Genomic DNA, 22604 nt, shown 5'->3' with positions numbered 1-22604 from the left:
TGCACTGATAGTCCTTTTTTCACGGCTCTGCAATGTACTATCGAAATTATTCAATTTCGGCACTTTTTCAAAACATAAGTTCAAATACTTCTCATCATTGTAAAATAAAGACTTCGTTGTTGTAACAAAATTAACATAAAAAGTGTAAAGAAATGTCGCACATTACAGTTACTGATTAATTCAACTAACTTGTGCTTTGCGTACAAAATTATTGTCTTGAAAATTGAAATTATCCTTGTTTTAAACGTCAGCTGTCATCTCCCCGTTTGGTGGGCGATATCATTCTTTATGGTCAGCGGATTTTTAGTTTCCATTAAAGCACACATGGCACCTGATGAGAAGTCTGCCGAAATGTATAAGTTTGGTTTTCAACAGTTCTACTCGTCATTGTACAAACGAAACTATTTTGTAATTGGTTTCCTGTCTAGACACGTGAATAAATCACGAACAAACTCACGCACTTTCTCTTTACTACATCGATTTGAAATGAGCAGGAATATCTGTGGGATATTGCATTCTTTTGAGCTTAGCAATAAAATTGTCGTAACTATGTTAGTTTCCTGTAACATTTCTTTGTTTTAAGTACGTTTTGTAAGTTCTTTGTTTGTTCAGTTAGTTCTTCTTTTTTGTTGCAACGCGTGAGAGCTTGAAACGCAATGAAATAGTGAGTACTGCTAATGACGTAAAAGGAAAGCGCGACTAATTTTTTGTTGTAATTACCGTTAGTATAAATACATGTTAATAATTCTAATAGATGGCGTAAAAATACTCCAGTGATGTATTTGTAGCTTGTTTAGCTTGTAAAATAAAAGGCTCAAAACGAAGAGTGTTAGTGAACCAGCTGAGGAGCGGATTCCTCGACAATATCTATAACAAATACTGAATAAGATATTTGTTTGACTTTCTATTGAATAAAATATTAGTGCATGCTTTATAATTACATTTTAGTGAGCGTCAGTTTTCTTCAGTCAGCTGTAGATATCCATGTATCCAGTCATGACTTCAGTTTGCAAAAACATTTCAGGTTGATTAAATAAACCTCTGTTGTCCTTTCACATTCAATACTTCCGATCGAAAACTGTCAATACAAAATAAAATTGAGGAAAACAATATTAGCATCATTCAAATTATTCGTCCACTTTGAACTATTTGCGTTTCGGCTAACCACGTACATAATTACTCATCCACTTTCAACCATTTTCGTTTTGGAATTTCCACGAGTATGAATATTTATTCATAAAATTCAATGCAAACAACTGTCGGTGATGATTTGCCAAGAACAGTATGACCATGGCCAAAATAATTAAGCCTAGTTTTGACAAGCGACATAAGCATCAAAAAGAAAACAAAGCAGAGCATATTCTCTTTTGGTTGGAGGAAACAAAACAAAAGGGATTTTCTTTTCAATTTGCTTTTGTTCCACTTTACGCTTGTGTCAAGTTGCTGTGCTTGAACTAGGCTTATGTCAATGATTGTGTCAGACGATTCATTACATTCGTTTGTGTTTTCTTCTGTATTTGCTTGTCCTTATGCTTATGTCGCAAGTCAAAACCAGGCTTTAATGAAATAGTGGATAAAAGAGGACTGTTGACTATACATTTCATGAGACGACATTGACAAAAGCTTTAAAAAATTTTACATCAGAAAGCAGTCGTTTCTGTTAAGCAGTGTTGTAGAAACTAAAGCTCGGTTTCCATATAATCGTCGAATCGTCAGTCGTCGAAAAAATTGCTATTTTTGGCGCAGTGATTAAATGGAAACTTGTTTGGACGATCAGGAATGTTGATCGTCGAGTCGATCGTCGAGTCGATCGTCGAGATAGAGCCAAGTTCTATCTCGACGATCGAATTTTGCCAGCGGCAATGGCCGACGATTGTTTTTTTTAATGGAAACCGGGAATCGGGCGATTCGATGATTCAACGCACAATAAAAATTATTCATACCATGAATTTATACTAAAATAAAACCAAAATAAGCATGCATTTCTAATTCTTCTAATAAATAAGCATCAATCATCGAATGCTGCTCTTATAACGGACATCCTTCAATGATTTATGACTGACGTTTATGCTTAAAAGCTCAAGAGCAGCTCAAAATATTTTTTTCAAGCTTTTAGATTATACAGATTTTTAAGCAATAAACCATCTGGGCAGGTCTAGACGACGTGTACCTGCTATAGGAGGAATGTATATATATTTGTTGTGTCTTAGAAGTAAATTGTCCATTGTTTTTTTTTTTGGTCCCGCTATATTCGAAGTGCGCGCAAATTTTGCCTAGTGCCCATGTTTTTTTGGATGTTTTGACGATTGGCGATCATTTGGAAATCACGGGTATTTCAAAATTCTTTGACAGCTTATCAAGTGGGCTTAATTAGAAAATTGAGTTTTTTTCCCACGAATGACGATTCGACGATTATATGGAAACCGATCTTAATAAAGGTGGTCTCTCCTAACGTCATCGTATGATGCCATGAATGTATACAACTGAATCCACAACCACATTTGAAATAAGATTTTTCTGTCTAGAACATATTGAAATAAGCAGACATACTTAAATAAACAGACTTCTCTTAAATAAACAGACATATCAACATACCATCATATATTCACAACTAAAGAAAAAAGACAAAAGAACTACAAACAACACCAAGACTACAACAACACAGTCTAATATTAACATAAATCATATCCACAATACACCAAAACCCATGGCAACGCATTTCACCTTATCAAATCACATTAATCCACCTGCTAATCCAATTAGACGCTCTAAGCGTTTACAAGCTAAAAGCAACTGTAAATAGACAACTTCCTTGTTCTGAAAAAGGCTCGAAACACCGAGTCGAAAACTCAATAAAAATCATTTAAAAATCCGGAGAAACTTTTATTTATCAGCATCTATGCCTGGATTATCAATTTTCAAACTTACTTAAATAAGCATATAACGTTATACGTGACTAGCTCAGCTTAAGCTTGATAGATAGGAAACCTCTCACAAGAGTTTTCCTATATATTTCTTAGATGATTTCATAAACAGTAATTTATAGCTTGCTACTAAACTAAATTAAGCGTCCAAGTGGCAAACACGGAAGCTTGACAAAGATTTATTGAAGATTTAATCTTGCTTAATGAGAAGGCCATAATGACATTTTGAAACTGATAACTATAAACATATTTTTTACTTTTAGAAACATGGCCCAGCTCTTCAAAAACTTGTAGAAGGACTTCTTCTGCACTGCTGTCAATTGCTAAAAAGGTTGGTTGTGCAAAATATATTTTATATTCTATCATCAAATGTGAACTTCATAGCAAGCACCTGGCACATTTGTATTTATACGGCTTGAATTATTGAAATGGCGTAAAAAAAGTAACGGGAAGAGAGGCGAAACAGGTTTGAGTGGGAAACTTATAATTCATTGCATTACAACAACAATATGCTTCGAGATAATTATCGACTGTGATTTGTGGATAGCCATGTTTGTTTGTGATATTGCACTGTAGCTAAATACTGAAAAGCAGTGAAAGCCAAATGGCAAACTATTTTTCGATTAAAAAAAACATGGCGGCTGTTTTAAATAAACCATGAAGTAAACAAAGAATTCCACAATTTCAATCATGCGAAATTCAAGAATTGCAAAACAGTGCGAAGAATAAAAATACAACAATAAGTTGTGTTTTTTTGGTGAATGTTTATAACAGCAGATGGTTTTTTCGAAAGCGATAGAGAGTTACGAAGCGATACGAAGCAAAAAAGACGGCGTTTTGAGAATAATCTCAAAGTATACTATCAGCAAGTACAAACATATTTTCTCGTGCAATTAGAAAAAAAGGTTTGTTGGCAAAAAGTGTAGAACAAATTCTCTGGGAATTTAGGAATGTGTAAATACTACAAATACGAGCTCAAAGACATAGGGATCGTTTGAATCCTAAGTTTAAACCAATCCCCACCCCCAAGACAGTTTTATATGGAAAAAAGATATACTTCACAGGCAAAAATTTGATCAAACATACATGAGAAAACTTCGCACTACAAAATCTCATATCCATCGAAAAGCGCATCATCACATTTTGCACTTCTTAATTTGGGTGACCTCCAAGTGTGGCTGTGCAAACTTAACCTGCGTACGGCCTTATCCCTTTCCCTGTTTGCGTGCCCTAGAACTGTGGGCATTCTATGCCAGGTTTTGCATCTCAAAATTCTTTATCCATTTTATACTGCACTACCAGGGCATGATCAATAAACAAAAAATTTTCAAAAATCTGCTCATGTCGTTTTTGTCAATTTATTAATAACAAAAGTTTCCATAATATCAGTGTACGCCATTGGTAAATCTTTCTTTTAATTGTGCTGAAGTGAATAAAACAAGATCAAGATGACTTGATATAAATGTAGATTACAATTGGTTACATAATTTTAAATTTATATATATATATCTATGATCGTAATATTATATAAAATACAAATGTAAACTGATGTAATTTAAAATTACTTTTGAATTAACTTGTTAAGCATAACTACGATAATCATAAAATGCATTTAAACGGTTGTTTGCATAAATCAAAAGAACTCATATGTAGTTGTTCCATGTCAATTATCCCATGAGCCTGCTTTTAAAAATTATTCCTGTAGAGTATTAACGTGAATCACTCGCGAGGATGTCTAGTTTTAGCTTTAGTTAACCTTTTCAGATATAACTATATTGCCATTTTAATTTATCGTGTACGACGAGTTTAAAAGAAATTCAAACAACTGTCTTCATCATCTCTAATGCAGGTGTGAGTTAACTTATGCTGTCTGATGTGTCAATAAATAGATATTGTGTGTATTTACTGTGGTATTGCAGCCTTCGCATTTTCATACTCGTGCTTGATATCATGAATTTCATTGTATATGTGATAATTGTCTTCATCTTTCCCAGAACTTGTCTCTTTCCCAAGCATTTCTATTGGTGTCACATACTGTTCGTCAACAATGTATGGGTTATCGTACGTATTAGGCATTTCTTGACTTCCTTTGTCGTCGGGATTTTCTCTTCTCGTGATTGTTTTGTTCCGACAACGAAGGAAATAGAAAATCATCAAAATATCACAACACAACTACTGGATACAATAATTATGACAAGTAAGGTCACACTGAACGAGCCTTTTTTAGTAGATGTAGAGCTGGGTGTAGGTCTTTCTGTAGAGTTAGATGCAAATGAATAGATTAAATCAACATCATTAAGTTTGCATTATACATCAAACATATATATTATTTCACAAAACTTATGATTTAATTTCTGTCAACAACCGACATTTTCCACTCATTTTATTACGCAGCACTAAATATTCACTTCATATATACTTCTGCTATTTTACCAGAACCACGGTTGTTTTTCTTACTTTAGATTAGAACCTTTAGATAATTTCTAGTCTACCCTTCAATTTATTAAAATAACAAGCCGGCACTTTGAGGACTTGTAACACTTATTGTGTGTTTTATGACTGAATTAGAGCTTTGCAAAATCTGTTGTATGGATATTTATGATTTTTAGAACTTACGAGACTTACAAAAACAAGCAATAATTGCATATACAGTGTATATTAAAAAATTCGAATCCAACTTTGTTAGACTACTGCCATCAGCATATACTTAAGTGAAGAATGTAATTTTTACATGGTCATAAAGAATAACCCAGTAGGTTCCTGTTTATACCCCTTTCGTGTCGATTCTATCAAAATTGTCTATGTAATCTTCCGTTCTAATTTTTCGCTTAAAATAAAATTTTTCCGCCGATGGGAATTCTAAGTGGGACACGATGAACAAAAGATAATGCAAATTTAATCATTTAAGAAGTTGTTTTTGAATAAAACATACATAATTTTGCAATAAAAAGTTTAAGATCGGGCCATATCCTATTCCTTCAATAAGTCCTTCATCTCTGTCAATGCATGTTTGACAGCGTCGAAGGATGCCTTGAGCTACTTATCGAACCATGGCCGGATTGGTTGCCACTTGGAGCAACTTCCTGACGAATGCAAGCTTGAAAGTCGTTCAGGTTATTTATATGACTCGAAAAAACTTTGCACCTCAAGTGCTCCTAAAGGAAAAACGTCACAAGGTGTAAGGTCAGGCCGATCGAGGTGGCCACGCAAATTGCAGGGTGCATCGCGATGACTCGATTACCAGACAACTCTCTCGGGCGAGCAGTAACAGCACGGAGATGATGCCGTACGTGTATCATGCATTGATGTAAGAATGTAACATCAAATCTAATCGGGTGATCCTGTTAAAAGTGGGTAAGCTGCTACGTCTAGCACTTGTACCAGTTGGGGTGTACAGCAAACCTATTTCTCACCAATTCAATATTCTCAGCAGATCTGCCAGTCCAACGTTTGTCAGAGTTCCCTTTGTTACGAATTAGGTTTGCTCCATTCTGCTCAAACTTTCGCACATCGTACCAGATGGTACTGATTGCCATGCAGAACTTGTCGTTTCGGAAATCTTTCCCTGAACTGATTGCGTGTTTCTTGTACGCTACCAGTTTCAAAAAACGTTTTCGCAAGAAATGTGCGTTCTGCTATGTTTAAATAAAACATTGGGTTTGTAAAACATACGATACAATAAGAAGTTAAATTTGTATTTTACTCTGCGATGATTAGCATTTGAAAGCCTTGTAGGACTAAATTTAAACGAAAACAATGTAATTCCCATCAGCGGAAAAATGTGATTTTTATCAACTTTATTAGTCGAGGAAATACTCTTTCATTTTGCAACTGAAAGATTCGTACATAATGCATTGGAAAGGTAAATAAATGGACTTAACAAAGGTGCAAAAACCAAACGTCTTTCCTATTTTTTTTATACACCCTGTATAGCAAGCTGTAATCATTCACATAACATTAGATGGTATATACCTATCACAATCTCCACCATACGTTTTTCTCAAGTCGTCACATTCATATTCAAAATATAGTTCTTTGTTATTACTGGAATCAGAACATGGAGCAGGGGGAGGAAACAAATTATCATTGACAGTTATGTCACATTCCTTTTGACCATCACAAAGTCTTTTCAGATGACAGGTTGCATCGACAAAACAATTTTTGTTCTTGCTTAATCTGTATGATGCATTCTTCACTCTCATGTATTGGTCTTTACCACAGTTGGCATTTCTTATACTTTCTCCAGAACCTATCACTGAACCTATAATACATAAAAGAAAAGCCGCTAATAAAAAGCGCCACTCTGTTAATGATGACGCCATTGTGCTACTGAGAAAAATGCTTACTCTACTTGTCCATTCACAATAAGTTCAATATTTTCTTTGTTGTCAGTGTATCATTTCGTTCGTCATTAAATTTAACCTAGTTTATTGTGTGTTGATACAAGGTGCATATGGGACAACTGTGAATGATTCTTTCATCCTAAGTTATACCGGACGGTATGTTTGTTCTTTTCAAATTCTTACGACATAAACGGTATGAAGAATTTCAAGGGTTATTCACAAATGCAATAATATCACTACAATTTAGCAAGTAGATTGCAAACATATCTCCATACTTCATTATTGTATAATAAAACTTTCTTCATGAGCAAGAAAAATAATGAACTTACCAAAATGAAAGCGTTGATCATTCATTTCACTACAGTCATCGAGAATTGGATAGTCGTCGGGCAGTCCCCCAAATCGCACACATTGAATCTTTTGACTATACCAAATCGAGAGAGCTCCATGAGAAGTCTGGGTTATTTTATTTTGCTCAACACAAGTGGAGGATTTATCAATGTTGATAAATAGAAAATGAGAAATGAGGAATCTACTATCTCCACGAAGGCATCCTGGCCGATGGAGACTTTGGATGGCGCCATTGGTTAGAAATTTAAAGTCACCTGACGTACCACCGCATTTATCACGAAATGCAAGATAATAAAAATTTGGGTAAAGAAATACCGAGTCATCGATATCACATAAATACTTTCCAGTATCAAGATGTTTCAAGAAAAAACCATTGGAACCTAACGTATGAGAAGATTATGAAGTTAACACTTTTCAAACAATCAATAGAATATACGATGCGATAGGACATTTGGTATTAATGCATGGGATATCGATTCATGATTTAAGTCTTTTTCACATAATAAAAAATGTATAAAGTTGAAGATAAGCCATGATTTAAAATGTAATTAGGATTATATTGTATTTCACTTGTAGTAAAAGAATCAATTCTTACTGTTTTCAGGAATGACTGTAGAGCTAGGTGTAGCACCGACACTAGAGCTGAGGGTAGGACTGACTGTAGACATTAATGTAGTAATGATTGTAGGGCTGGATGTAGGACTGTCTGTCGAGCTGAGTGTAATGATTGTAGAGCTAGGTGGAGGGCTGTCTGTAATGCTGAGTGTAGGAATAACTGTAGATTGGATTGTAGGACTGACTGTTGGTATAAGTGTAGGTAGTATTGTAGAGCTAGGTTTTAAATCGCCTGTAAAATTAGATTTAAAAGCAATTAAATTAACATTTTCAAAATTTCGCTATAAATTTTATATAAAACCATAAGAATTTGAGCAAGTTTATTGCTCAAGAGCCATGATCTATAAGAGGACATACGCACGGAATTGACGTTATGGGAAATTTCTTGTTGTTTAACTACAAACGAACAGCAAAATTATTTGAATACTTTTGCCTGAATTTATACCTGAATGGGCGAATGAAGACATTAAGAAGATTTGGTCTAAGCAGTTAAGCAAGAAAGAAAAGAAAAAACCTGGTTTTCAAACTTTGATTTGTTCTTCGTGTGAAAAAATCACAATCGCACATTAAAATTGATGAAAGTATGGAATCGACAAACTATGCATTATGCGATAACACTTCAAGACATAACATTAGATGGTGAATACTTACAATTTCCATTAAATGTTTTTTTATGCTGTGGCATTCATATTCAAAATAAAGTTCTTTATTATCATTAGATTCAGAACATAGAGTAAGGCGAGGGAATAAATTATCATGGACAGTCTTGTCACATTTTTTTTCACCATCACAAAGTCTTTTCAGATGACAGGTTACATCGACAAAACAATTTTTATTCTTGCTTAATCTGTACGATGCAGTCTTCACCAGCATGTATTGGTCTTTACCACAGATGGCGTTTGTTATTCTTTCTCCAGAACTGATCACAGAACCTATATAGATAAAAGAAAACGCCTAAACAAAAAGCGCCAATTGGGACACTCCGTCAATGATCATATCAATCTACAACTGAGAGCTCTTATTTTATTCGTATTCTTTGTCATAAACATCTTGAAGTAAATCATGCATGATTTTAATCTGAGAATATTGCCACATGTTTGTAGATGTTGATTGTCCAGGTAAGCTTAACCCTGAGAACTCAAAACGTCTTGAACGGCTGTTGGTGATAATGTTGACTGACATTTTACAACCGTAGTGGTAAGTAATCTTCAGATTCAACATCAACACCGACAGTCGTTTTCAGACTTCACTAACCAGGACGAACAAAATCTATTTGCTTATGGCTTCTTTCGCAAAAATTAACTTGCTTTGTTGCGTGTCTCCTATATGGACCAACCGTGATCGATTATTTTATCCTAAGTTATATTGAGGGGGGAGGAGGATATATTTATAAGCTTTATAATCTACGACGAAAACCACATGAAGAATTTCATAAATAACTTACCAATGTAATAATATCACTTTAATCCAGCAAGTACTTTGCGAAGATATCGCCAAATTTCATATTTTATGAAAAAGAAATAATGAACTTACCAAAATGAAAGCGTTGATCATTCATTTGACTACAATCAACGAGATGTGCGATGTCTGGATTTTTGGTGAGCAATTTGCCTAATCGCACACATTAGATCTTCTGATTATACCAAATGGAGAGAGCTCCATGGGGAGTCTGGGTTATTTTATTTTGTTCAACACAAATAGAGGAATCAATGTTGATGAATAGCAAAGGCGAGATATTAAAACCCTTTTTGTCGCCTTGAAGGCATCCTGACCGATGGAGACTTTCCATCGCGCCATTAGTTTGAAATTTAAAGTCACGTGATGTACCAAAACAATTTTTATGAAATGCCAGATAGAACAAATTGGGGTGAAGAGTTACCGTATCATTAATATCACACATATACTTTCCTGTGTCAAGATGTTTTAAGAAGAAGCCATTCGTACCTGAGGAAGAAGAAGATTATGAAGTGAACAACTATTAATCAATCATTGAAATATACAATGTGATTAGACGAAAGGTAATCATGCGTGTGATTATCGATTCGTCATATAAGTGATGGACATCTATACAATATTTGAAAGTGGAGTACAATGCAGCAAGAAGATTGATAATTGAGAAGAAATGACTATTCATACATGCTTGATATGCAATGCTGAGTTCCTTTGAAATCTATTGTTTTCCATGTGTTACAACTCTGTCACTGAATACAAAACATATAAAGTTAAAGATATACCATGATGTAAAGTATAATCAGGATTACATGATTCTTCAGTAGTAGTAAAAGAATAAATTCTTAGTAAGAGCAGTGTTAAGCTCCTTTGAAATCTATTGTTTTCCATGTGTTATAACTCTGTCACTGAATACAAAACATATAAGGTTAAAGATATACCATGATGTAAAGTATAATCAGGATTACATGATTCTTCAGTAGTAGTAAAAGAATAAATTCTTAGTAAGAGCAGTGTTAAGTTCCTTTGAAATCAATTGTTTTCTATGTGTTATAACTCTGTCACTGAATACAAAACATATAAGGTTAAAGATATATCATGATGTAAAATATAATCAGGATTACATGAGTCTTCAGTAGTAGTAAAAGAATAAATTCTTTGTATGATTAAATCATAGACTGAAGCATCATAAAATTTGATGACATATCAAATCACGTCCTTAGATTGCATGCAGAAAATCCTATACCACACCTAATGAAGACGGTAACCTTGAAAATCAGACAACTTTAGATAATACAGAATAAAACAAATTCCAAAAACAGACATCTCGTTTTCTTGCCTACAACATAAGTATTCATGTTTTGTGAGATGGGATCTGATTGTGATATGTTTTATTCATTTAAAAATAACGAATATATTAGCATACACATGCAGTTGTATTGAATCAACAAAAATTGTAAAAAATTTTTCAACTTCTTATTTAGCAAACGCTATGAATTGATTCTTTTACCACCTGGGAAATATCACGTGATCCTGATCATAGAGATTATAAATAATACTAGAGGCGGCATTATAGACGAATTTAGGCGACACGTGAATTGGGGGGCAAATTTAGGTCCCGGATTAAAATACGAAGTAAACAAATGATGTTTTTGCCGTCTGCTTCGAGTTTTGGATTCTTTTTTAAAATACTGTTGCAAGTTTTTTTGCTCTTTTATATGAGCATCAAGAACATATGTCATTTTAAAGCGTTAATCATTGTTTTTAGAGAGATGTTATTACGATTTTATGTTGTTTATACTGTGGCTTAACATCCGTGAGTCGATTTTGCCCCCCAAAAACGCGTACCATATTTTGAAGTATAGATTATATTACTATGCCGCCTCTAGTATTATTTATAATCTCTATGATCCTGATTACATTTTATATCTTGGTTTATTTTTAACTTTAAATTTTATATTCCGTGACTGACAAATATCGTCGGAATCTTCGAAAGCGCCCACGCAACAGTTTGCTTACTTACTGAATTGCATCTCGTGAACAACAGATTTTCATTCATTACTTTACTCGTTGTTTTACTCGTATTCCACATCTCATGGACCACTGTTGTGAAAAGCTGGATATCTATTTTTCATTTCAATTGAAATATTAATCCAATTGTTGTTCTCAAATTGTCACGAGTGTTGTTTTTTATTGTCGATAACAAATCTTCGAGATTTTGTTTTAAGAAACGAATTTATATACCAATACATTGAACAATTTCGTGAAAGTGATAAAGAACTAAGCATAATCACAATCCTTCATTAAATGCTGATGGCTTTGCATTTTTCACAATGGAGTGATGATATCTTCGTTATGGTTAAGAATTTATGTAGAAACACATGCACTTAGAGTTGATGGAAGAAAACAGTGGCTTTGTAAGCTTTTGACAGATTTCTTTGAATCTTTTAAAAAAGCACAAAATCCAGCCCTTCCTGCCGCTTTGATTGCTGACTGGGTTTGATTAGTAAATCAGAAAATTTTGTAAACAAAATTCAATGATTACCTTGTTCCATTATGACGATAACACATACAAGTTGATAGAAACAGAAAATTGAGAACATTTTGCATTGTGGCATCATGTTGTTGCTGATTTTGTGACTGCTGATTTACTTTGCTGGATATGATGATCTATTGAAGAAAAAACAGGCTAAGCATCTTAAGTAGGCTATGGTTGATTTATAACAAGAATGATAGAAATTTCCGTCCGGAAAAAATACTCGTTTGATTGGCTGTTAAAAGAAGATTATTTACAAATTACAAGTAGAAGTTTTTGCATTTTTCATCATCTAACTGGATTTGCTGAAACAGATGCATCCTTGCCATTGAAACGAAGTCTGTACCCCGTTAAAGGAAAACAATGAAACAAATTAGAAGAACTGATAAAAAATGGATTTGTATTCAATTATTCCTGTTGGGTTTGTTTGTTGAGTGAATAGAAAGAAGCAAGGAAGCGGAAAAAACAGGATGTTGAAAAGCAATTAATAGGAAGTGCCAAGTGATTTATAAAAATATACTGTTATCATTTGCCTTCAACATATAGAATGCATGATGATATTAAACACTTGAAACATGCAACTGTATAGAAAATTGTACAAAGCAGTTGAAGTGGCGTGAGTGGCAAAGTACGACGATTGAAGAGTTATTTACGCAGAAAGCGTTGGCGTTTATCATTAAGAAAGAGCTCTTTCATGTGAATTTTTTTAGCATTTAATAACATAGAAAAGGGTCACGCGAAGTTACTAAAAAGCTGCCAATATCATTGAAATAACAACTTTGATTTGCCAGCACTATTGACTGGCACTTAAGTCAGGTTTAGGGTCATTAAAGTACAATTGTTGGCAAATCAACAGTGTACTGCTTCTACATTACATTGTCTTATTTTTGAAGTAGTGTTGTTCCTCATGATAGTATAGGAGAGCTGTTTGTCAGTGTCGTGAAGTTTTGCTGTTTGTCATTATCGTGAAGTAGACTTGTTTGTTTTTCAATTAAAATATCATGAACATTTGGTATTTTGGTTTATTGACTTTAGTCAATTTTTGCCTCTCCTATAAGTCCACGCAAAAATCACGCGTTTAATGGCTCGTGATCACTCGCGATTTTGATTGCGACGGTACTTTCCGATTAGTTTGTTTGCTGTATGGAAATCAGTATTACATATGTTGTTTTCCCGCGGTTATTTCAAAAATTTGAAACTCGAAGTCAGGCATATGAGATGAACATTAGTTTTGTCAACTATTTTTAGATGAAAGTGCACTTTCTCTTTGTTTTTTTTTGTGGCGTGGATTCAATACATTACGTCTTCAAAAGCATAGAAAAAAGCTAAGGACGAAGAAAGGTCTTTCCTGCCATGTTCAAGTAAGTTAAAAAGTATTGATGTTTGTGTGACTGCTGCCATTTTGTATTGCTAATAATAAGTACATAATATCATTACTTTGATAGTTTTATCGCTGAAAATGCTATTCATCCATACTCGAGTCAGGTTTTGGTTATAATTGCGAGTTATATATTGCTTAAAAGTTGCCAAACACCAGGCTATCACAACACAATACACTGGCAGTAAGCAATCTGCAGCTGCTCACTCTACGCATGAAAAGGCAATTTTCTCATTTATAACTCAAAAAATCCTCGTCTCGATTTTATTGAAATTTCTCTGCAGTGCGAAAATTTAAATTTGATTTAAAAATGAGTAATTGCACTGTAAATTTTATGATTGACTAAAAAGCAAATGAAAGCCAAACAAATTTCTCTTCAATTCAAAAAAAAACATAGCGGTGCAATTGTAAGTAAAAAGATTTCCACAAATAGATGGTGAATGTTTTTAGCAGCAGTTGCGAAGCGAGGTAGAGGCGGCATTTTGCAAAATGTCTTAAAGTTCATAATTAATAGCAAGAAATGGAATGGTTTCTCGCGTAATTACAGAAGAAAGTTTTTTGAAGACTTTCACGAAGCATCGCCAGTCGTTCTAGAGGCAAAGTGAACACAATGTCTCTGCACAAAGAACAAAACAAGTACACTTGAAAGAAATTCAAGCAAATGTCTTTATCATATCTATTGCTGTAGTGCAATAAACGCCTTAACATGCTTCGGTGAAGTTATGCTGTCAGATGTGTCAATGAGTAGCTATTGTATGGATTTACTGTAACATGGTAGTCTTCACATATCTATACTTGTTCTTGATATCATCACTGTCATGGTATATGTGATCATTGCCTCCAGAACTTCCCAGAACTTGTCTCTTTCCCGAACTTTTCTATGGGTATCTAATACTGCTCGTCAACATTTAGTGGGCTATCGTACGTATCGGGTATTTGTTGACTTCTTTCGTCCTCGGGATTTTTTCTCCTTGTGATTGTTTTGTTACGACAGCAAAGAAAATAGTAGATCCTCAAAAATATCACAATGCAAAACTGATATCATACTGAGCGAGCCATTTTTAGAAGTGTAGAACTGGGAGTAGGTCTTTGTAGAGCTAGATGCAAATGAATGGATTAAGTAAACATCATTAAGTTTGCATTATACACTAATCATATATATTATTTTACAAAACTTAAGATTTAATTTCTGTCAACAGCCGACATTTTCCACGTATTTCATTATGCAGCACTAAATGTTCACTTCATGTAATTCTGCTATTTTACCAGAACCGCTTTTATATGGCTTACCTTAGATTAGTACCTTTAGAACATGCTAGTCTACCCCACAATTCATTAAAATAACGAGGACTTTTGGAGGACTTGTCTACTTAAAGGACATGTGGATGACTTGTCTACTTTGAGAACCTGTGGCATTTTATGTGTGTTTTATGAATGAGTTAGAGCTTAAAACAAAAAGAAAAGTTGCATGGATATCTGTAATCTTTAGAAGTTACGAGATTTATGAAAACGAGCAATAATTGTATATATAGCATGCAGTATTATTCATATAAGATTAGATGGTAAATACGTACCACAATCTCCATCAAACGTTCTTTTCAAGTCTTTACATTCATATTCAAAATAAAGCTCTTTGTTATCAATAGAATCAAAACTTTGTGTATAAGACTAAGGCTAAAAATAGATTCTTTTACTTTTAGAAAAACGTCATGTATACCTGATTACATTTTATATCATGGCTAATCTCTAACCTAATGTGTTATATTCAGTGGCAGGGAATATCAAAGTTCCCACGCAATAAATTACTATAATCACGGCTTGTGAACAATGAATTTTCATCCATTGATTTTACTCGTATTCCATGTCTCAGTGACTGGACCGTTGTTAAGCATGATGAGCTGAATATATTTTTTCATCTCAATTGAGCTATTACACCAATTATTTTTCTTAAATATTCTTGAGTGCTGTTTTTTAGTGTCGAGAGAGTTTAAGTCTTTGAGATTTTGTTCTAAGAACCAAATTTATGTACTGCTATGTTGTACAATTCAGTAAATGCAAGTCAAGAACTAAGTATATAATCGTAATCCTGCATTGAATGATGACGACTTTGCATTCTCACGATGGATTGATAATTCGTTGCGTAGTAGCCATTAATTTATTTGGAAATACATGAATTTAGAGAAGTTGGTGCAAAACAATTGCGTGGCAAAAGTTGAAAGAAATCTATGAATGTTGGAAAAGGCCCAAAATTCAGCACTTCTTCATCTACATGCCGCTTTGATTACTGGCATTATAAATGACGCCATGTATTGGTAACTTGATTTGATCTGCAAATCAGAAAAGTTTGGTGATCAAAAATCAATGATACTTTGCCCCATTAGAACGATCATACATAAAAGTTGATAGAAACAGAAAAGTGAGAACATTTTGCATTGTAGCATTTGCATTGCTGGCATCAAAAATGACGCCATTCGTTGGTAACTTGATTTGATCAGCAAATAAAAAAGTTTGGTATACAAAAATCAATAAATACTTTGCCCCATTAGAACGATAATACATAAAGTTTGATAGAAACAGAAAGTCGAGAAGATTTTGCATTGTGGTGTAATACGGCTGCTGTTTCAGCTACTGCTGGTTTTTTATGCTGGATAAGATGATCTAATGAAGAACAAAGAAACGAGAGCATCTTATGTGTAGGCTAGGGTTGATTTACAACAAGAATGACCGAAATTTCCGCCTCAAAAATAGCACATATTTTCTCATCTACCTGGTTTCACATACTTGCATTTATTCTAACATTTCCGTATTCATATAAAAAGGTATTGATGAAGAAAGCGTTGCAAAGGATACAAGAGGTGTGCCTTGTTATATGAAAACAATGAAACGATGTAAAACAAATACTTCACAATCAATCATATTGGTTGATTTTCTTGAACAAATAAGACAAAGGAAGTAAGTTGAAAAACAGGATGTTGAAAAGCAATTAATAGCAAGTGATTGCTATAAATATGTTGCATTTTGTTATCATTTGTCTTTATGATAATCATGGCAATATATCAAAAACTTGAAACATGCAACTGTATAGAAAATTGTACAAAGCAATTGAAGTGGTGTGAGGGAAAGTTCGATAATTAAAAAGTTTTTTATGCGGAGGCGTTGGATTTAAAAATTAAGAAAGTGCTCTTTCATGTGAATTTAGTTAGCATTTAATACTATAACTTAGAAAGGGTCACGTAAAGTTACTAAAAAGCTGCCAATATCATTGAAATCGACGATACAAGTTATTGCCTTTTCGTCCCTTTCAACCAAACAAATAAAAGAAGAATCTACTTCCATTACATTATTTATATTGTAAATAATCATGTTTCTTGTTAAAAAATTCTTGCATAATTTAGTCTTTCATTGCTTAAGAAATAAATTTGACCCTTAGCTGTAAGACTTGCCAATTTTACCATGTATAGACAATTTTTGGATAGTCTTCGAAAACTCTTATCAAATCTTAAACCCATGGTAATGCGATTTTGAACTTATTTGTTTGGGTGCATGACCTCTGTGGCCGTGCCAACTTGGCCTGTCAACAGTCCTAAGCCCCTGTTTGTGTGAGCTTAGATTATATGCATGCTTTGCCAGCGTCTTCTATCTAAAAATTCTCTACCCATTTTATACCTACACTGCAATTCCAGCGCATGCTCAATAAATAAAACAAGTTTAAATATTCTCTTCGTCTGGCTTAATGCTCAAGCTATTAATACTGATTGTCTCTAATATCAGTGTAAGCCATTTGTAAATATTTCTTTTAATTTTGGTATGAAGTGGTTAACCCAAAAGCAAGGGTAACTTGATAAATGTAGATTACAATTGGTGATAAAGTTGCATATATGTATAATAGTAACAATAAGGTAAATAAAATTGAAATTGTTGTAACTTTTGATTATTTCTAGATTGACTTGTTAATCATATGATAACGAAAAATTAATAATGCAAATGTTTTTACCTAACTGGAATTGTTATAAAAATTATACATTCAAACTGGTTACACAATGACAGCTGTAAAACATCATTTTTGCTGTTGTTAAAATTCAAAAAGAACTCGCGCATTGTTGCTACAGATCAATTGTCAATTCTTTTTATAGAAAATTGCATTAGGCCTGAAGTAAATATATAACTGAAATGGTAAAATATATTTCTAGTCATATGTTTAGTTCAATGAGTAGCTACTGTGTGGTTTTACTGTGGTGTTGTAGCCTTCACATATTCATACTCGTTCTTGATATCATCAATATCAACGTATATGTGATTATTGACTCCATCTTTCTCAGAACTTGTCTCTTTCCCAAGCTTTTCTATGAGCATCTCATACTGTTCGTCAAAAATGTATGGGTTGTCGTACGTATGGGTTGTTGCTTTACCTCTTTTGTCTCCAGGGCTCTTTTTTATCGGGCTTGTTTTCTTACGATAACACAGAAAGTAAAAGATCACCAAAAATACCACAACGCAAACACCAGATGATATAGTTACGACAATTAAGGTAACACTTGTCGAGCCAGGTGGAGTATCATTTTTAGAGCTGCGCGTAGAACTGTCTGTAGAGCTGGTCGTTGACTTGCCTGTAGAATTAGGATTGTGACCAATTAAATTAGCAATTTCAAAATTTTGATATACATAATTTCACAAAACCACTGATCAATTTCGGTCTGTGTATTTAATATTTTAAAATGTTTCAATTGTTGGCACCATCTTTTCGATATTTTTTACAAGCAGCAAAAATTGTCGTTAGTGTTAATAAAACTAAGGGAAATTTCTTACATATTAATAATAGTATTTTTCACTGTGGCGAAAATGTATTCTTGTAACTGTCATTTAAATTGGCTTTCAACGGATCTTTTCCGTCGTGGGATAAAGTCTGGGACGCCACATTCTGAAGTCATGCAGTTGGTGGCATATATATTTTGTATTAACGAGTCCCTTAAATCAAGTCACAAAAATAAGTTGATACAGACTTTTCTGACGACGGACAAGATCCGTTCAAAAAGGCTTTTTGCCACTTTAAACCGCCATAAGTATGGAACGATTTGACCGAATTAAAACTTTTTCAAAGGTACGCTTGAAATCGCATTTAGTTTTAATAACGTCAACAAAAGTTTATGCTGGTGTGGTAATTTTAAACATTCGCCAAAACTGGTTTGACTCTTATCGCCTCGCATTTTCTTAAGCTGAGAAGGAAAATTGATGTTATGTTGACTGACGTTTCTATAACCTTAGAAGTAGTCATCCTCAAAGAACCTTCACTTGGCTAAAATGTAATTTCATCTTTAACCTTGCGTTTTGTATTCCATGATAAAGAAATATCACTGGTGAATACTTACAATTTCCATTGAATGTTTTTTTTATGTCCATACATACATATTCAAAGTAAAGTTCTTTGTTATCATTAGAATCAAAATATTGAGCAAGGGAAGAAAACAAATTATCATCGACGGTTATGTCACATTTGTTTTGACCATCACAATGTCTTTTTACATGACAGGTTACATTGGCAAAACATTTAGTATTCCCTCTAACTCTGTACGATGCAGTCTTTACTGTCATGTATTGGTCTTTACCACAGTTGGCGTTTCTTAAACTTTCTCCAAAAGTGATCACTGAGCCTACAAAAACAACAAGGAAGGAAAACGCTTGAACTAAAAGCATCACTCCGTTAGTGATTACATCAATGTGCAACTAAGAAAAATTCTTATTCTATTTATCCATTCACAATAAGTTAAATATAATCTTTGTTATCAATATATCTTTTTCTCTTCACCAAATTTAAATTGGTTTATTTTGTGTTTGGTGCAAGTACATATGTCTCAACTCTGACCACATTAATCACATTAATCCTAAGTTATCCCAAGGGGTATATTTTTAATTTTAATTTTTTTTCGACGAACTCGGTACGAAAATTTTCAAGGGTTATTTACTAATGTATAAATGTCGCTTCAACGTAGCAAGTAGACTACAAACATATCTCCAAACTTAATATTTGTATGATAAATCTTTCTTCATAAACAAGAAATAATTAACTTACCAAAATGAAAACGTTGATCATTCATTTGATTACAATCAACGAGATAAGGATATTTTGTGATCAGTCCCCCAAGTCGCACACATTGAATCTTTTGATTATACCAAATAGAGAGAGCTCCGTGAGAAGTCTGGGTTATTTTATTTTGCTCAACACAAGCAGAGGATTTATCAATGTTGATGAATAGCAAATGAGATGGCCAATCTGAATATCCTCGAAGGCATCCTGTCCGATGGAGACTTTCAATGGCGCCATTGGGCAGAAATCTAAAGTCACCTGACGTACCACTGCATTTATCATGAAATGTCAGATGATAATTATTATTAGCACACAAATACTTTTTGGTACGAAGATCTTTCAAGAAGAAGCCATTGGTACCTGAGGAAAGAGAATATTTCAAAGTGAACAACTTCCATACAATCTATGGAATATACAATGCGATAAGACATTTGGTATTAATGCATGGGATATCGATTCATGATTTAAGTCTTTTTCACATAATAAAAAATTTATAAGGTTAAATATAAACCATGATATAAAATCTAATTAGGATTGTATGGTATTTCACTAGTAGAAAATGAATCAATTCTTACTGTTTTCAGGACTGACTTTAGAGCTAGGTGTAGCATCGACAGTAGAGCCGAGGGTAGGACTGACTGTAGACATGAGTGTAATGATTGTAGAGCTGGGTGGAGGGCTGTCTGTTATCCTAGATGTAGGAATGACTGTAGATTGGATTGTAGGACTGACTGTAGACATGAATGTAGGAATGATTGTAGAGCTGGGTGGAGGGCTGTCTGCCCAGCTGGGTAGAGGACTGACTGTTGACATAAGTGTAGGTAGTATTGTAGAGCTAGGTTTTAAATCGCCTGTAAAATTAGATTTAAAAGCAATTAAATTAACATTTTCAAAATTTCGCTATAAATTTATAAATAAAAACCATAAGAATTTGAGCAAGTTTATTGCTCAAGAGCCATGATCTATAAGAGGACATACGCACGGAATTGACGTCACAGAAATTTCTTGTGGTTAAATTACAAATGAACAGCAAAATTATTTGAATACTTTTACCTGAATTTATACCTGAATGGGCGAATGAAGACATTAAGAAGATTTAGTCTAAGCAGTTGACGTATTTGAACAAGAAAAGAAAAGAAAACCTGGTTTTCAAGTCGTTGATTTGTTCTTTGTGTGAAAAAATCACAATCGCACTTTTGATGAAAGTATGGAAACGACAAAATTGATGAAAGTATGGAAACGAAAAACTATTGCATTAAGCGATAACTCTTCAAGACATAACATTAGATGGTGAATACTTACAATTTCCATTAAATGTTTTTTTTGTGCCGTGACATTCATATTCAAAATAAAGTTCTTTATTATCATTAGAATCAAAACATAAAGTAAGGAGGGAATAAATTATCATGGACAGTCTTTGTCACATTTTTTCACCATCACAAAGTCTTTTCAGATGACAGGTTGCATCGACAAAACAATTTTATTCTTGCTTAATCGGTATGATGCATTCTTCACTCTCATGTATTGGTCTTTACCACAGTTCGCATTTCTTATACTTTCTCCATAACCTATCACTGAACCTATAATACATAAAGAAAAGCCGCTAATAAAAGGGCCACTCTGTTAATGATGACACCATTGTGTTACTGAGAAAAATTCTTATTCTACTTGTCCATTCACAATAAGTTCAATATTTTGTTTTTGTCAGTATATCATTTTGTTCATCACTAAATTTAACTTAGTTTTCTTGTGTGTTGATACAAGGTGCATATGGGACAACTGTGAACGATTCTTTCATCCTATGCTATCCTGAACGGTATGTTTGTAGTTTTCAAATTCTTACGACGACGAAAACGGTATGAAGAATTTCAAAGGTTATTCACAAATGCAAAAATATCACTACAATGCAGCAAGTACATTGCAAACATATCTCCATACTTCATTATTGTATGATAAAACTTTCATTATAAACAAGAGATAAGGAACTTACCAAAATGAAAACGTTGATTATTCATTTGATTACAATCAACGAGATAAGGATATTTTGTGATCAGTCCTCCATATTCCACACATTGAATCTTCTCATTGTACCAAATAGAGAGCTCCATGAGAAGTCTGGGTTATTTTATTTTGCTCAACACAAGTAGATGATTTATCAATGTTGATGAATAGAAAATGAAAAATGAGGAATCTACTATCTCCACGAAGGCATCCTGACCGATGGAGACTTTGGATGGCGCCATTGGTTAGAAATTTAAAGTCACCTGACGAACCACCGCAATTCTTACGAAATGCAAGATAATAAATATTGGGGTAAAGAAATACCGAGTCATCGATATCACATAAATACTTTCCACTATCAAGATGTTTCAAGAAAAAACCATTTGTACCTAAGGTATGAGAAGATTATGAAGTTAACACTTTTCAAACAATCAATAGAATATACAATGCGATAGGACATTTGGTATTAATGCATGGGATATCGATTCATGATTTAAGTCTTTTTCACATAATAAAAAATGTATGAGTTTGAAGATAAACCATTATATAAAATGTAATTAGGATTATATGGTATTTCGCTAGTAGAAAAAAATCAACTCTTACTGTTTTCAGGAATGACTGTAGAGCTGGGGGTAGGACTGACAGTAGAGCCGACAGTACGACTGACTGTAGACATGAGTGTAGTAATGATTGTAGAGCTGGATGTAGGACTGACTGTTGACATGAGTGTAGGTAGTATTGTAGATATATAAATTAGAACTCTCTGATTTTTTGTCTTTGCTTTCTTATGGCTGCCCCACTTGTAAAATCGTTCCGGCGTTCCCGACTACTATACTTTATAAATTTTAGGATTGATGTAATAAATAACCATAAGAATCATCAGTCACACTCCTTCATTGACTGCTGACGGCTTTGCATTTCTCAC

General features: G+C 33.7%; 1 protein-coding gene across 1 annotated transcript; it reads right to left on the bottom strand.

Annotated features, from left to right (window-relative positions):
• Positions 1–6810: 6810 nt before the first annotated feature.
• Positions 6811–22404, bottom strand: LOC124451446. The gene is made up of 7 exons (XM_047002056.1): positions 22283–22404; positions 20254–20529; positions 19664–20038; positions 18963–19244; positions 8214–8465; positions 7597–7998; positions 6811–7185 (listed from the first exon to the last, which is right to left on the bottom strand). Exons 1-7 carry the CDS (start codon positions 22401–22403, stop codon positions 6872–6874), a joined length of 2022 nt encoding a protein of 673 aa, XP_046858012.1. The 5' UTR covers position 22404; the 3' UTR covers positions 6811–6871.
• Between the last annotated feature and the right edge of the window lie 200 nt (positions 22405–22604).

The sequence above is a fragment of the Xenia sp. Carnegie-2017 genome, unplaced genomic scaffold, assembly GCF_021976095.1.
Source record: "Xenia sp. Carnegie-2017 unplaced genomic scaffold, XeniaSp_v1 HiC_scaffold_24, whole genome shotgun sequence".
Taxonomy (NCBI): domain Eukaryota; kingdom Metazoa; phylum Cnidaria; class Anthozoa; order Malacalcyonacea; family Xeniidae; genus Xenia; species Xenia sp. Carnegie-2017.
Note: the sequence above shows the minus strand (reverse complement) of the source record. Positions and strands in the feature narration are given on the sequence as shown.